At 44.8% G+C, this 16,577-nt stretch overlaps 2 protein-coding genes across 2 annotated transcripts in view; one reads left to right on the top strand and one right to left on the bottom strand.

Annotated features, from left to right (window-relative positions):
* Positions 1 to 405: 405 nt before the first annotated feature.
* On the top strand, positions 406 to 13,260 carry cnbpa (CCHC-type zinc finger, nucleic acid binding protein a). Its single transcript, XM_058409174.1, has 5 exons — positions 406 to 561; positions 1,618 to 1,729; positions 1,803 to 1,868; positions 2,523 to 2,721; positions 12,216 to 13,260. The coding sequence occupies exons 2-5, from the start codon at positions 1,621 to 1,623 to the stop codon at positions 12,331 to 12,333; spliced, it is 492 nt and encodes a 163-aa protein (XP_058265157.1). The 5' UTR covers positions 406 to 561; positions 1,618 to 1,620; the 3' UTR covers positions 12,334 to 13,260.
* The window catches only part of gp9 (glycoprotein IX platelet), a 15,552-nt gene continuing 12,073 nt past the window's right edge, over positions 13,099 to 16,577 (bottom strand). The window contains exon 2 of the mRNA XM_058409172.1: positions 13,099 to 14,739. Within this exon, the coding sequence (XP_058265155.1) occupies positions 14,034 to 14,738 (705 nt within the window). The 5' untranslated portion in view covers position 14,739 and the 3' untranslated portion in view covers positions 13,099 to 14,033. The remainder of the gene's footprint in view (positions 14,740 to 16,577) is intronic.

Here is a 16,577-nt window from a genome sequence, read left to right as displayed (position 1 = left end):
CCCCCAGAGCTCTCACTACAAACACAGTGACCCCCAGAGCTCTCACTACAAACACAGTGACCCTCAGAGCTCTCACTACAAACACAGTGACCCTCAGAGCTCTCACTACAAACACAGTGACCCCCAGAGCTCTCTGTAGCGGGTTAGTTAGTAGGTTAGTTAGTTAGATTATTATTTAGTTGGTAGTTATATGGTATAGTATATGGTATGCGTATTATTTTCTATTTATTTAGATATATATTCAGTTAATTATATATACATTTCATATATAAATACATTTTTTGACAGCTCTGAGATGTGATTGGACAGTTCACGGGGGCGGTGGTCTCACTGGCCAATATAACACTTCCGGTTAGCAGTATATGTCATTTTTGGCCGGTCCGACTGCTTAGACGCATGCGCAGATGGAGTGCCAGGGTGAACGGACATGCGTGCGACGTGCGAACAGTCGAGCGCATGCGCAAATCACATGTGGCGTAGACGGAGTGCGAGCGAATGAGGGGCGGAGTCAAAGAGCAGCGAGTCACGTAGCTTAACTAGGATAGCAGCGAAGATTAGTGGGTAAGTCTTACTCAACATTAAGCTCATTATAAGAGAAATTGAAGCCGTTTTTAATGTGATGTACGATGTATTGTGTGAATGTTTATATTTTTGCGTTAGGATGGTGTAGACGTGCTGCGAAACGTTGCTCGAGATCAAGTTTAGCCTAGCAGGTTAGCTAGCTGTGGCCTAGCTGTAGCGTGGCTGCGCGGGAAAGTGTTCACGCAAAATGCGTCTTTTATCGAGTTATTTCATGCTCATAAACATTATTCAGAAATTTGTAAACTTTATAACCATTAACTATATTTTTTACATTGAGGAAATGAATAAACACCGAGGTTGTGTGCTGATTTCTGCTGATTGGTCTCGTGTGCGCGTGCTTGCACGAGCGGACGCAGGCCCTGCGCATGAGCAGTGCAGAAATAACAAAAGTCTTCTAATACTAAATTAACTGTTCAATTAATATTATTAATCAACTAATGAGCGGTCACTCTATTGAAGGTTTTTAGCCTAATAAACGGTTATCCATTTAAATATACTACATAAATACATATACTACATATAATACTTAAAGACTGGAATATATTTAAAGTGTTTTATGTAATGTCTTATTTCAGACCCATTCAATATAAATTAATTAAAATTAAATTAATTTATTTTCCTGATGAAGAAAGCTCATCTGACCCCTCATGTGTGACCTTTTACCTAGCATGTGCTTCCCATGTGTTAGCCATGTAAGCTACACACCTAGTCATGTTCTGGCCCTGTTATAAAAGAGTTGAGATGGTCAGGTGGTCAGTTCTGGAGATTCACACACACTGAGAATATTACTGGCTATTATTAATTTTACATCAGAAAGCTTATCCAGTCCCCCACGTGTCCATGTCCATTCTGGTTTAAGTGTCCACCAACTTTTTTTTTTCTCTCTCGTCACATTCAGTGTGTAAACCACGACTTGGGAAATTGTGTGTGTATGTGTATATATATGTGTGTATGTGTATATATATGTATGTATGTGTGTGTGTGTATATATATATATATATATATATAAATAAATAATGTGTTTAATCCTTTTAGGTGATGGATATGAGCAGCAGTGAGTGTTTTGGATGTGGTCGCTCAGGACACTGGGTGAAAAACTGCCCCAATGCAGGGCGTGGCCGTGGGCGGGGCAGAGGTCGAGGGAAAGGTGAGGACTGGCCCTGAACGTGTGGATGGGTTTACGGATGGATTCGGTATTTATTTGTGTGTTTATTCTGCAGATCTGTTCTGTTACCGGTGTGGAGAGCAGGGACACATCGCCCGCGACTGTGAACAGACCGAGGATGGTGAGACAATTAACACTCCATGCTAATTATTTACACAAGTTATTAGCAGAAACATCACCAATAACATACTAATAAAATAATGCTATTATTTTTTTAATGATATGTCACTACTACTGCTAACTTAGTCTAATTATCATAAAAAAAATGCAAGTTCTACCAAAAATAATAATAACTAGACAATTCTACTACTAGATTAATGATGGCACAGTACTACATGCTTATTACACTCTTATTGTTGATCACTGCTAGTAATGATTAGCTGTAGTATAGTAGTTAGATTTATACTGCTATAAATGGCTAGTCTTAGTGTTATTACTACAGTTACTACTCTTAAGTACTTCCACTACTGTATACAGGTTGGTTTACTTTGTGCCACAGATACTGCCTCCACCAGTAATCATTACTTCTAATGCCACTGTTACACTGCTGATAATCAAAATGAGTTAATATACTGACATTAACAGTGATATGTTACTATGCTGCTGTTAATAACAATTGTTAATGCTAATAGTAATCACTGAAATAATTATTACAGTTAAAATCTGTTTAATAAAAACGACTGGGATTTTGTGTTTTGGACATGTGATGGACACTTGTGTGGTGGTTTGTAAACCTCTCTGTCTGACTGTCTGCCCCCCCCCACCCCCACCACAGCATGTTATAACTGTCACCGGAGCGGTCATATCTCTCGGGACTGTAAGGAGCCGAAGAAGGAGCGTGAGCAGTGCTGCTATAACTGCGGTAAGGCCGGACATGTGGCCCGAGACTGTGACCACGCCAACGAGCAGAAGTGTTACTCCTGCGGTGGATTCGGACACATCCAGAAACTGTGCGACAAAGTCAAGTGCTATCGGTATGTCTTCACTGCCCGCTACACTGACCTGCGTAACATACTAGTCTTCATCATAACTCTGACCAATCATTACAGTTACAGTTCTACTAATGATGACCGTCCTGCTACTGCAAATAAAATACTGTTTATTTGTTAATGATTATTACTGTCATAAACACACACTATACTGCTGTAGTGATAGACTGTTATTAACACGCATTACACTGAGTAATAACTACTGTTATAAACGCTCATCACTATCAATACTGCTAACATTACTACACCCCACTAACAATTACTCTACTACTACAGAACTACCATTAATAAAACACTTCTTTTACCTTACCTTCAATTACTTTTTTTATTGCTGTTAATAAAATATTGCTGTTAATAAAATATTACTGCTAATAAAATAATACTGCTAATAAAAATTTGCTGCTAATAAAATACTGCTAATAAAATAATACTAATAAAATGTTACTGCAAATAATTTGCTGCTAATAAAATAATACTGCTAATAAAATAATACTGTTAATAAAATATTACTGCTAATACAATATTGCTAATAAAATACTGCTAATAAAATAATACTGTTAATAAAATATTACTGCTAATAAAATAATACTGTTAATAAAATATTACTGCTAATACAATATTGCTAATAAAATACTGCTAATAAAATAATACTGTTAATAAAATATTACTGCTAATAAAATAATACTGTTAATAAAATATTACTGCTAATAAAATAATACTCCTACTAACATGCTAATGATTCACTCATATGAGGACTGTTAATAATTATAACTGCTCCATTACCACTGACCACTATTACTGCTACTAACTTTTACTGACTGCTAGTGCTACTGCTGTATAAGATGTACTCTTGCTGCTACGAGTACACTAATATTGCTAATAAAATGAGCGTCATTGCTAATGCACTTATTACTGCTAGTTCTGTTCCAGTTCCTGCTGAACGATCCCTAATGCACTAAATGATTACTGTAGTTGATAATAATAATATAATTATTATTATTATTACTGATGATCACAGGTGTATTAGTTATTGCTTATATATATATATATAATGCTAATTAATAAGTATTAATAGTGCTCTTATGGACTTGTTATATGAATGATGACTGGAGGAGGATGTCACTGTGGTGTAATGATCTGTGTGTGTGTGTGAGGACATTGTGTGTGTGTGTGAGGACATTGTGTGTGTGTGTGAGGACATTGTGTGTGTGTGTGTGAGGACATTGTGTGTGTGTGTGAGGACATTGTGTGTGTGTGAGGACATTGTGTGTGTGTGAGGACATTGTGTGTGTGTGTGTGTGAGGACAGTATGTGTGTGTGTGAGGACAGTGTGTGTGTGTGTGAGGACAGTGTGTGTGTGTGTGAGGACAGTGTGTGTGTGTGAGGACAGTGTGTGTGTGTGTGAGGACAGTGTGTGTGTGTGTGAGGACAGTGTGTGTGTGTGTGTGTGAGGACAGTGTGTGTGTGTGTGTGTGAGGACAGTGTGTGTGTGTGTGTGTGAGGACAGTGTGTGTGTGTGTGTGTGAGGACATTGTGTGTGTGTGTGTGTGAGGACATTGTGTGTGTGTGTGTGAGGACATTGTGTGTGTGTGAGGACATTGTGTGTGTGTGTGTGTGTGTGAGGACATTGTGTGTGTGTGAGGACATTGTGTGTGTGTGAGGACATTGTGTGTGTGTGAGGACATTGTGTGTGTGTGTGTGTGTGAGGACATTGTGTGTGTGTGTGTGTGAGGACATTGTGTGTGTGTGTGAGGACATTGTGTGTGTGAGGACATTGTGTGTGTGTGTGTGTGTGAGGACATTGTGTGTGTGTGTGTGTGAGGACATTGTGTGTGTGTGTGTGTGAGGACATTGTGTGTGTGTGTGTGTGAGGACATTGTGTGTGTGTGTGTGTGAGGACATTGTGTGTGTGTGTGTGTGAGGACATTGTGTGTGTGTGTGAGGACATTGTGTGTGTGTGTGTGTGTGAGGACATTGTGTGTGTGTGTGTGTGAGGACATTGTGTGTGTGTGTGTGTGTGTGTGAGGACATTGTGTGTGTGTGTGTGTGAGGACATTGTGTGTGTGTGTGTGTGAGGACATTGTGTGTGTGTGTGTGTGAGGACATTGTGTGTGTGTGTGTGTGTGTGAGGACATTGTGTGTGTGTGTGTGTGTGTGAGGACATTGTGTGTGTGTGTGTGTGTGAGGACATTGTGTGTGTGTGTGTGTGTGTGAGGACATTGTGTGTGTGTGTGTGTGTGTGAGGACATTGTGTGTGTGTGTGTGTGAGGACATTGTGTGTGTGTGTGTGTGTGAGGACATTGTGTGTGTGTGTGAGGACATTGTGTGTGTGTGTGTGTGAGGACATTGTGTGTGTGTGTGTGAGGACATTGTGTGTGTGTGTGTGTGAGGACATTGTGTGTGTGTGTGTGTGTGAGGACATTGTGTGTGTGTGTGTGTGTGAGGACATTGTGTGTGTGTGTGTGTGAGGACATTGTGTGTGTGTGTGTGTGAGGACATATTGTGTGTGTGTGTGTGTGTGTGAGGACATATTGTGTGTGTGTGTGTGTGAGGACATATTGTGTGTGTGTGTGTGAGGACATAGTGTGTGTGTGTGTGTGAGGACATATTGTGTGTGTGTGTGTGAGGACATATTGTGTGTGTGTGTGTGTGTGTGAGGACATTGTGTGTGTGTGTGAGGACATTGTGTGTGTGTGTGTGAGGACATTGTGTGTGTGTGTGTGTGAGGACATTGTGTGTGTGTGTGTGTGTGTGTGAGGACATTGTGTGTGTGTGTGTGAGGACATTGTGTGTGTGTGTGTGAGGACATTGTGTGTGTGTGTGAGGACATTGTGTGTGTGTGTGAGGACATTGTGTGTGTGTGTGTGAGGACATTGTGTGTGTGTGTGTGTGAGGACATTGTGTGTGTGTGTGTGTGAGGACATTGTGTGTGTGTGTGTGTGAGGACATTGTGTGTGTGTGTGTGTGTGTGAGGACATTGTGTGTGTGTGTGTGTGTGTGAGGACATTGTGTGTGTGTGTGTGTGTGTGAGGACATTGTGTGTGTGTGTGTGTGTGTGAGGACATTGTGTGTGTGTGAGGACAGTGTGTGTGTGAGGACAGTGTGTGTGTGTGAGGACAGTGTGTGTGTGTGTGTGTGTGAGGACAGTGTGTGTGTGTGTGTGTGTGTGTGTGTGTGTGAGGACATTGTGTGTGTGTGTGTGAGGACATTGTGTGTGTGTGTGTGTGAGGACATTGTGTGTGTGTGTGTGAGGACATTGTGTGTGTGTGTGTGAGGACATTGTGTGTGTGTGTGTGAGGACATTGTGTGTGTGTGTGTGAGGACATTGTGTGTGTGTGTGTGTGAGGACATTGTGTGTGTGTGTGTGAGGACATTGTGTGTGTGTGTGTGTGAGGACATTGTGTCTGTGTGTGTGTGAGGACATTGTGTCTGTGTGTGTGTGAGGACATTGTGTCTGTGTGTGTGAGGACATTGTGTCTGTGTGTGTGAGGACATTGTGTCTGTGTGTGTGAGGACATTGTGTGTGTGTGTGTGAGGACAGTGTGTGTGTGTGAGGACAGTGTGTGTGTGTGAGGACAGTGTGTGTGTGAGGACAGTGTGTGTGTGTGTGTGTGTGAGGACAGTGTGTGTGTGTGTGTGTGAGGACAGTGTGTGTGTGTGTGTGTGAGGACATTGTGTGTGTGTGTGTGTGAGGACATTGTGTGTGTGTGTGTGTGAGGACATTGTGTGTGTGTGTGTGTGTGAGGACATTGTGTGTGTGTGTGTGAGGACATTGTGTGTGTGTGAGGACATTGTGTGTGTGTGTGTGAGGACATTGTGTGTGTGTGTGAGGACATTGTGTGTGTGTGTGTGTGAGGACATTGTGTGTGTGTGAGGACATTGTGTGTGTGTGTGTGTGTGTGTGAGGACATTGTGTGTGTGTGTGTGTGTGTGAGGACATTGTGTGTGTGTGTGTGAGGACATTGTGTGTGTGTGTGAGGACATTGTGTGTGTGTGTGTGTGTGAGGACATTGTGTGTGTGTGTGTGAGGACATTGTGTGTGTGTGTGTGTGAGGACATTGTGTGTGTGTGTGTGTGAGGACATTGTGTGTGTGTGTGTGTGTGAGGACATTGTGTGTGTGTGTGTGTGAGGACATTGTGTGTGTGTGTGTGAGGACATTGTGTGTGTGTGTGTGTGTGTGTGTGTGTGAGGACAGTGTGTGTGTGTGTGTGTGTGTGTGTGTGTGTGAGGACATTGTGTGTGAGGACATTGTGTGTGAGGACATTGTGTGTGAGGACATTGTGTGTGAGGACATTGTGTGTGTGTGTGTGTGTGTGTGATGACATTGTGTGTGTGTGTGTGTGATATTGTGTGTGTGTGATGACATTGTGTGTGTGTGTGTGATGACATTGTGTGTGTGTGATGACATTGTGTGTGTGTGATGACATTGTGTGTGTGTGTGACATTGTGTGTGTGTGTGATATTGTGTGTGTGTGTGTGATATTGTGTGTGTGTGTGATGACATTGTGTGTGTGTGTGTGATGACATTGTGTGTGTGTGTGTGTGTGTGTGTGAGGACATTGTGTGTGTGTGTGTGTGAGGACATTGTGTGTGTGTGTGTGTGTGTGAGGACAGTGTGTGTGTGTGTGTGTGTGTGTGGTGATACTGTGTGTGTGTGGTGATACTGTGTGTGTGTGTGTGTGGTGATGACACTGTGTGTGTGTGTGTGTGTGGTGATGACACTGTGTGTGTGTGTGTGTGGTGATGACACTGTGTGTGTGTGTGTGGTGATGACACTGTGTGTGGTGATGACACTGTGTGTGTGTGTGGTGATGACACTGTGTGTGTGTGTGGTGATGACACTGTGTGTGTGTGTGGTGATGACACTGTGTGTGTGTGTGGTGATGACACTGTGTGTGTGTGTGTGTGGTGATGACACTGTGTGTGTGTGTGTGTGTGTGTGTGGTGATGACACTGTGTGTGGTGATGACACTGTGTGTGTGTGTGGTGATGACACTGTGTGTGTGTGTGGTGATGACACTGTGTGTGTGTGTGGTGATGACACTGTGTGTGTGTGTGGTGATGACACTGTGTGTGTGTGTGGTGATGACACTGTGTGTGTGTGTGGTGATGACACTGTGTGTGTGTGTGGTGACACTGTGTGTGTGTGTGGTGATGACACTGTGTGTGGTGATGACACTGTGTGTGGTGATGACACTGTGTGTGGTGATGACACTGTGTGTGTGTGTGTGTGGTGATGACACTGTGTGTGTGTGTGTGTGTGTGGTGATGACACTGTGTGTGTGTGTGTGTGTGTGGTGATGACACTTTGTGTGTGTGTGTGTGTGGTGATGACACTTTGTGTGTGTGTGTGTGTGTGAGATTGTGTGTGTGTGTGGTGATGACACTGTGTGTGTGGTGATGACACTGTGTGTGTGGTGATGACACTGTGTGTGTGGTGATGACACTGTGTGTGTGTGGTGATGACACTGTGTGTGTGTGTGTGGTGATGACACTGTGTGTGTGTGTGTGTGGTGATACTGTGTGTGTGTGTGGTGATGACACTGTGTGTGTGGTGATGACACTGTGTGTGTGGTGATGACACTGTGTGTGTGGTGATGACACTGTGTGTGTGGTGATGACACTGTGTGTGTGTGTGTGTGGTGATGACACTGTGTGTGTGTGTGTGTGGTGATGACACTGTGTGTGTGTGTGTGGTGATGACACTTTGTGTGTGTGTGTGTGGTGATGACACTGTGTGTGTGGTGATGACACTGTGTGTGTGGTGATGACACTGTGTGTGTGTGTGTGGTGATGACACTGTGTGTGTGTGTGTGGTGATGACACTGTGTGTGTGTGTGTGGTGATGACACTGTGTGTGTGTGTGTGGTGATGACACTGTGTGTGTGTGTGTGTGGTGATGACACTGTGTGTGTGTGTGTGGTGATGACACTTTGTGTGTGTGTGTGTGTGTGTGGTGATGACACTGTGTGTGTGGTGATGACACTGTGTGTGTGTGTGTGGTGATGACACTGTGTGTGTGTGTGTGGTGATGACACTGTGTGTGTGGTGATGACACTGTGTGTGTGTGTGTGGTGATGACACTGTGTGTGTGTGTGTGGTGATGACACTGTGTGTGTGTGTGTGGTGATGACACTGTGTGTGTGTGTGTGGTGATGACACTGTGTGTGTGTGTGTGGTGATGACACTGTGTGTGTGTGTGTGGTGATGACACTGTGTGTGTGTGTGGTGATGACACTGTGTGTGTGTGTGTGGTGATGACACTGTGTGTGTGTGTGTGGTGATGACACTGTGTGTGTGTGTGTGGTGATGACACTGTGTGTGTGTGTGTGTGGTGATGACACTGTGTGTGTGTGTGTGTGGTGATGACACTGTGTGTGTGTGTGTGTGTGGTGATGACACTGTGTGTGTGTGTGTGTGTGGTGATGACACTGTGTGTGTGTGTGTGTGTGGTGATGACACTGTGTGTGTGTGTGTGTGTGGTGATGACACAGTGTGTGTGTGTGTGTGTGGTGATGACACTGTGTGTGTGTGTGGTGATGACACTGTGTGTGTGTGTGGTGATGACACTGTGTGTGGTGATGACAGTGTGTGTGTGTGAGATTGTGTGTGTGTGTGGTGATGACACTGTGTGTGTGTGTGGTGATGACACGGTGTGTGTGTGTGGTGATGACACGGTGTGTGTGTGTGGTGATGACACGGTGTGTGTGTGTGGTGATGACACGGTGTGTGTGTGTGTGGTGATGACACTGTGTGTGTGTGTGTGGTGATGACAGTGTGTGTGTGTGAGATTGTGTGTGTGTGTGGTGATGACACTGTGTGTGTGTGTGGTGATGACACTGTGTGTGTGTGTGTGGTGATACTGTGTGTGTGGTGATGACACTGTGTGTGTGTGGTGATGACACTGTGTGTGTGTGTGTGGTGATGACACTGTGTGTGTGATGACACTGTGTGTGTGTGTGTGGTGATGACACTGTGTGTGTGTGTGTGTGGTGATGACACTGTGTGTGTGGTGATGACACTGTGTGTGTGTGTGTGGTGATGACACTGTGTGTGTGTGAGATTGTGTGTGTGTGTGGTGATGACACTGTGTGTGTGGTGTGTGTGTGTGTGAGATTGTGTGTGTGGTGATGACACTGTGTGTGTGTGTGTGTGGTGATGACACTGTGTGTGTGTGTGGTGATGACACTGTGTGTGTGTGGTGATGACACTGTGTGTGTGTGTGTGGTGATGACACTGTGTGTGTGTGTGTGGTGATGACACTGTGTGTGTGTGTGTGTGGTGATGACACTGTGTGTGTGTGTGGTGATGACACTGTGTGTGTGTGGTGATGACACTGTGTGTGTGTGTGTGGTGATGACACTGTGTGTGTGTGTGGTGATGACACTGTGTGTGTGGTGATGACACTGTGTGTGTGGTGATGACACTGTGTGTGTGTGTGTGTGGTGATGACACTGTGTGTGTGTGTGTGTGTGGTGATGACACTGTGTGTGTGTGTGGTGATGACACTGTGTGTGTGTGTGTGTGGTGATGACACTGTGTGTGTGTGTGTGGTGATGACACTGTGTGTGTGTGTGTGTGGTGATGACACTGTGTGTGTGGTGATGACACTGTGTGTGTGTGTGTGTGTGTGGTGATGACACTGTGTGTGTGTGTGTGTGGTGATGACACTGTGTGTGTGTGTGTGTGGTGATGACACTGTGTGTGTGTGTGTGGTGATGACACTGTGTGTGTGTGTGTGGTGATGACACTGTGTGTGTGTGTGTGGTGATGACACTGTGTGTGTGTGTGTGGTGATGACACTGTGTGTGTGTGTGTGTGGTGATGACACTGTGTGTGTGTGTGTGGTGATGACACTGTGTGTGTGTGTGTGTGGTGATGACACTGTGTGTGTGTGGTGATGACACTGTGTGTGTGTGGTGATGACACTGTGTGTGTGGTGATGACACTGTGTGTGTGGTGATGACACTGTGTGTGGTGATGACACTGTGTGTGTGTGTGTGGTGATGACACTGTGTGTGTGTGTGGTGATGACACTGTGTGTGTGTGTGGTGATGACACTGTGTGTGTGTGTGTGGTGATGACACTGTGTGTGTGTGTGTGTGTGGTGATGACACTGTGTGTGTGTGTGTGGTGATGACACTGTGTGTGTGTGTGTGGTGATGACACTGTGTGTGTGTGTGTGTGGTGATGACACTGTGTGTGTGTGTGTGGTGATGACACTGTGTGTGTGTGTGTGTGGTGATGACACTGTGTGTGTGTGTGTGTGGTGATGACACTGTGTGTGTGTGTGGTGATGACAGTGTGTGTGTGTGAGATTGTGTGTGTGGTGATGACACTGTGTGTGTGGTGATGACACTGTGTGTGTGGTGATGACACTGTGTGTGTGGTGATGACACTGTGTGTGTGGTGATGACACTGTGTGTGTGTGTGTGTGGTGATGACACTGTGTGTGTGGTGATGACACTGTGTGTGTGTGTGTGTGGTGATGACACTGTGTGTGTGGTGATGACACTGTGTGTGTGTGTGTGGTGATGACACTGTGTGTGTGTGTGTGTGGTGATGACACTGTGTGTGTGTGTGTGGTGATGACACTGTGTGTGTGTGTGTGTGGTGATGACACTGTGTGTGTGTGTGTGTGGTGATGACACTGTGTGTGTGTGTGGTGATGACACTGTGTGTGTGTGTGGTGATGACACTGTGTGTGTGTGTGGTGATGACACTGTGTGTGTGTGTGTGGTGATGACACTGTGTGTGTGGTGATGACACTGTGTGTGTGGTGATGACACTGTGTGTGTGTGTGTGTGGTGATGACACTGTGTGTGTGTGTGTGTGGTGATGACACTGTGTGTGTGTGTGTGTGGTGATGACACTGTGTGTGTGTGTGTGGTGATGACACTGTGTGTGTGTGTGTGGTGATGACACTGTGTGTGTGTGTGTGGTGATGACAGTGTGTGTGTGTGGTGATGACAGTGTGTGTGTGTGTGTGGTGATGACACTGTGTGTGTGTGTGGTGATGACACTGTGTGTGTGTGTGTGTGGTGATGACACTGTGTGTGTGTGTGTGTGGTGATGACACTGTGTGTGTGTGTGTGTGGTGATGACACTGTGTGTGTGTGTGTGGTGATGACACTGTGTGTGTGTGTGTGGTGATGACAGTGTGTGTGTGTGTGTGGTGATGACACTGTGTGTGTGTGTGTGTGTGTGTGGTGATGACACTGTGTGTGTGTGTGTGTGTGGTGATGACACTGTGTGTGTGTGTGTGGTGATGACAGTGTGTGTGTGTGTGTGGTGATGACACTGTGTGTGTGTGTGTGGTGATGACAGTGTGTGTGTGTGTGTGGTGATGACACTGTGTGTGTGTGTGTGTGTGGTGATGACACTGTGTGTGTGTGTGTGGTGATGACAGTGTGTGTGTGTGTGTGGTGATGACACTGTGTATGATGATGATGATGATGTGAGTGATGTTCCTGTGCAGGTGCGGTGAGATTGGTCACGTGGCGGTCCAGTGCAGTAAGGCCAGTGAGGTGAACTGCTATAACTGCGGGAAGACGGGTCACCTGGCACGGGAGTGTACCATCGAGGCCTCGGCGTAAACACGCCCCCTCCCCTCTTCATCGGCCCCTCCTTTTTCACGTTGATGGTTGTATTATTTTCTGGGTTTTCCTCTTCATTGGCTAAAGGTGGGCAGACGGAGGCTTGTCCCGGTCCGCGAGCTGCTCGACATGTTTAAAGAAAAAAAAAGATTTAAGCGAGAGAAGGGGTTTAAAAATCTTTTTGCATTCAGTATCAGATGTGTGTTTAGTTCCGCTAGAGGTGTTGTGTAATAGCGCTTTGTTTAAAACCCCTGGGCCATGCCTGCCCACGTGTTGACCGGCGTGCGGAGCGCAGCGTGTCGGTGTGGGACCTCGAGGCGTTCGCTCGCTTCACGTGAGCTTCCCAGAGACGACAGACGGGAAAGCCTCGACTTCTGCGTACGGATTTATTATTATTATTATTATTATTATTATTATTTTTGATTTGGAATAAAATCAGAGGGAATAACGAGTCTGCTTAAAGAGTGTGACGGCGATAATGTGCACAAACACAGAACTCCATCTTAATCTGGACACACACACACACACACACACACACACACACACACACACACTTTGGGGTGAGGAAATGTTCTTTTATTAATATTCATAACAATTCTGAAACACTGAATTCCTCTCATTTACTTTATTTTCAATTCAGATGTTTTTTTGGTACATTGCTCATAAATGCCTAAAGCTTCCAAAAAAAAAGGTCATTTCTATGGTAAATTATCAAGACCAGTAAGCTTGTGGATGTCACTAATTTGCAAAAGGAGAATGTTTTCACAGAAATCAAATATTATTTTTGTACACTATCACTTGGACTACTGTAAAAAATCATTTTGCTTGTAATCTGTTTTTAAGTCAGAAGGGAAAGATGCAGCTGAAGTCCTATAAAAACATAAAATGTAATTTTAAACTATCAATAAAGCTGGAGGAGGATCGGGACCAGACTGACCCTGTGCATTTATTATGGTCACTGACGTGAGGGGGGGAAGGGAAACAAAACAAAACTGATTTTATAAATAAATTCTCCCAATAATTCAAACATCATTCCTTCATCTGACCAGAGATTCGTAAAATGTTTAAAAGTGCATTAAATGCGCTGATGACAGAAACTCATACTGAAGTGTCTTTATTTTTTGAAAATATAGTATATAAATATTTTAGTGAAAATATAAATTATTCAGGAAAATTAAAACAAGTTCATTATTTTTGTTTTGTAAAAAAAAAAAAAAACTGATGAGAGGCAAAAAAATAACTGATAAAAAGGAGTTAAAATATAAAAGGAATTAAATAAGATAAAATACAATATTTAAAAAACAAACAAAGGAAACCCATTAAAGAAGTGAAATAGATGTTTAGTGACTGAAATATGAAAAAAAAAATACCTTAATTTAAAGTTAGAGTAAGGTAATTTAAATAAAGTAATTTTTTTATTGTAATAAAGTTCATATTAGGACTGTCTGAATTCTATGTAAATGGAGTAAATTAGTTGAGTTTAAAGCTCTTCAGGTGTTGAGATTCAGGAACTGGATTTTACAAATTTGAGTCAAAATTTGAAGCAACTTCTCAAAGTTTTCTCTAACAAAAGTTCAGTTTCAGTTAAGAAAAAGAAAAGCTCCATAAAGAAAGCGTTGGTCAATCCACTCCAGTGTTTACACTCCGGTCAGACGTCAGAGTCGTGACTCGTCCAGCTGGTCAGAACACAGGCGTGTGGATCAGGTCTCTTTAATCTTGATGTTGTGGTGTTTGTGCAGCGTGTCGATGATCTGCGGCAGGATGTCCATGTCCAGCAGCGGCGTCTCCAGATCCTCGCTCCACTGCGTGACGTTCTTCACCTTGGCTCTGTGTTTGGGTTTGAGCGAGCGCAGGGACTCGGCCCGCAGGCCGCCATGCTTCTCTCCGATGCCCAGAGTGAACGAAAGACCTTTGGCCAGGAGGAGGCTCCACAGCAGCAAGCCCAGGACTCCACACAGCAGGAGCGCTAATGCCAGGTTATACCCTGCAGTGAAGCAGCGCTTCCTCACGCAGGACAAGAACTCGGTCTCGCTCAGGCCGGTGATGGCTCTGTGCGCCCGAGAAGACGGCGTGGAACACCTAGGAGGCACCGTGTTCACTTCTCGGTTCTTCAGGAGCCAGGCTCTCAGGTACCGGATGTTACAGCCACAGTGGAAGGGATTCTCAGACAGATCCACCACACGAAGCATCAGAAACGAGTCGAAGAACCCTGGAGGAACCGTGAGCAGGATGTTGTGCTGTAGATAAAGCTCCGTGGTGTCTGATGGGAAATCGGGAATTGTGTTCAGACCCTGAGAGCTGCAGTTCACACTCACACCTGACGATGGCGACGTTGAGCAGCTGCAGGAGGACCAGATGTCTCTCACAAGAAGGAGAATCACAGCTATGGAGAGACCTGAGATCATCCTGAGGAGAGAGAGAAGACTGTGACATCACACTGACACTAGAACAAACCACACCTATAAACACTCGTCCCCTCAGCAGTCTCTCTCTATTCTCTCTCTCTCTATCAGCTATTAACACTCATCCCCTCAGCAGTCTCTCTTTATTCTATCTTCAGGTTAATAAGAGAGAATAATCTCAGCTGCTCATGTTACTGAGAAACACGGTGAAGTGTAAACTCCTCTGTCCTGAAGATGTGGAGAACTTCAAGCGCTATGTATCAGTGTGTTTGTGTGTGTGTGTGGAGTCTCCACTATTAGCGCTATGTATCAGTGTGTGTGTGTGTGTGTGTGTGTGTGGAGTCTCCACTATTAGCTACTTATTATTATAAGTGGAGACTCCACACACACATACACACACACACACTGATACACAGCGCTAATAGTGGAGACTCCACACACACACACACACACACACTGATACATAGCGCTAATAGTGGAGACTCCACACACACACACACACACACACTGATACATAGCGCTAATAGTGGAGACTCCACACACACACACACACACACTGATACACAGCGCTAATAGTGGAGACTCCACACACACACACACACACACACTGATACATAGCGCTAATAGTGGAGACTCCACACACACACACACACACACACTGATACACAGCGCTAATAGTGGAGACTCCACACACACACACACACACACACTGATACACAGCGCTAATAGTGGAGACTCCACACACACATACACACACACTGATACACAGCGCTAATAGTGGAGACTCCACACACACATACACACACACACACTGATACACAGCGCTAATAGTGGAGACTCCACACACACACACACACACACACTGATACATAGCGCTAATAGTGGAGACTCCACACACACACACACACACACTGATACACAGCGCTAATAGTGGAGACTCCACACACACACACTGATACATAGCGCTAATAGTGGAGACTCCACACACACACACACACACACACTGATACATAGCGCTAATAGTGGAGACTCCACACACACACACACACACACACTGATACATAGCGCTAATAGTGGAGACTCCACACACACACACACACACACACACACACACACTGATACATAGCGCTAATAGTGGAGACTCCACACACACACACACACACACTGATACATAGCACTAATAGTGGAGACTCCACACACACACACACACACACACACTGATACACAGCGCTAATAGTGGAGACTCCACACACACACACACACACACTGATACATAGCGCTAATAGTGGAGACTCCACACACACACACACACACACTGATACATAGCACTAATAGTGGAGACTCCACACACACACACACACACACACACTGATACACAGCGCTAATAGTGGAGACTCCACACACACACACACACACACACTGATACATAGCGCTAATAGTGGAGACTCCACACACACACACACACACACTGATACATAGCGCTAATAGTGGAGACTCCACACACACACACACACACACACACACACACACTGATACATAGCGCTAATAGTGGAGACTCCACACACACACACACACACACTGATACACAGCGCTAATAGTGGAGACTCCACACACACACACACACACACACTGATACACAGCGCTAATAGTGGAGACTCCACACACACACACACACACACTGATACATAGCGCTAATAGTGGAGACTCCACACACACACACTGATACATAGCGCTAATAGTGGAGACTCCACACACACACACACACACACACACACACACACTGATACATAGCGCTAATAGTGGAGACTCCACACACACACACACACACACACACACACTGAT

This window comes from Hemibagrus wyckioides, linkage group LG15, assembly GCF_019097595.1.
Source record: "Hemibagrus wyckioides isolate EC202008001 linkage group LG15, SWU_Hwy_1.0, whole genome shotgun sequence".
Taxonomy (NCBI): domain Eukaryota; kingdom Metazoa; phylum Chordata; class Actinopteri; order Siluriformes; family Bagridae; genus Hemibagrus; species Hemibagrus wyckioides.
Note: the sequence above shows the minus strand (reverse complement) of the source record. Positions and strands in the feature narration are given on the sequence as shown.

Bases quoted from the DNA above. Each gene is read 5' to 3' on its own strand.
- cnbpa (XM_058409174.1), top strand. From the start codon at position 1,621: ATGGATATGAGCAGCAGTGAGTGTTTTGGATGTGGTCGCTCAGGACAC. The intron at 1,869-2,522 runs GTGAGACAATTA...CCCCCACCACAG, and splicing joins CTGTGAACAGACCGAGGATG to CATGTTATAACTGTCACCGG. The intron at 2,722-12,215 runs GTATGTCTTCAC...GTTCCTGTGCAG, and splicing joins GACAAAGTCAAGTGCTATCG to GTGCGGTGAGATTGGTCACG.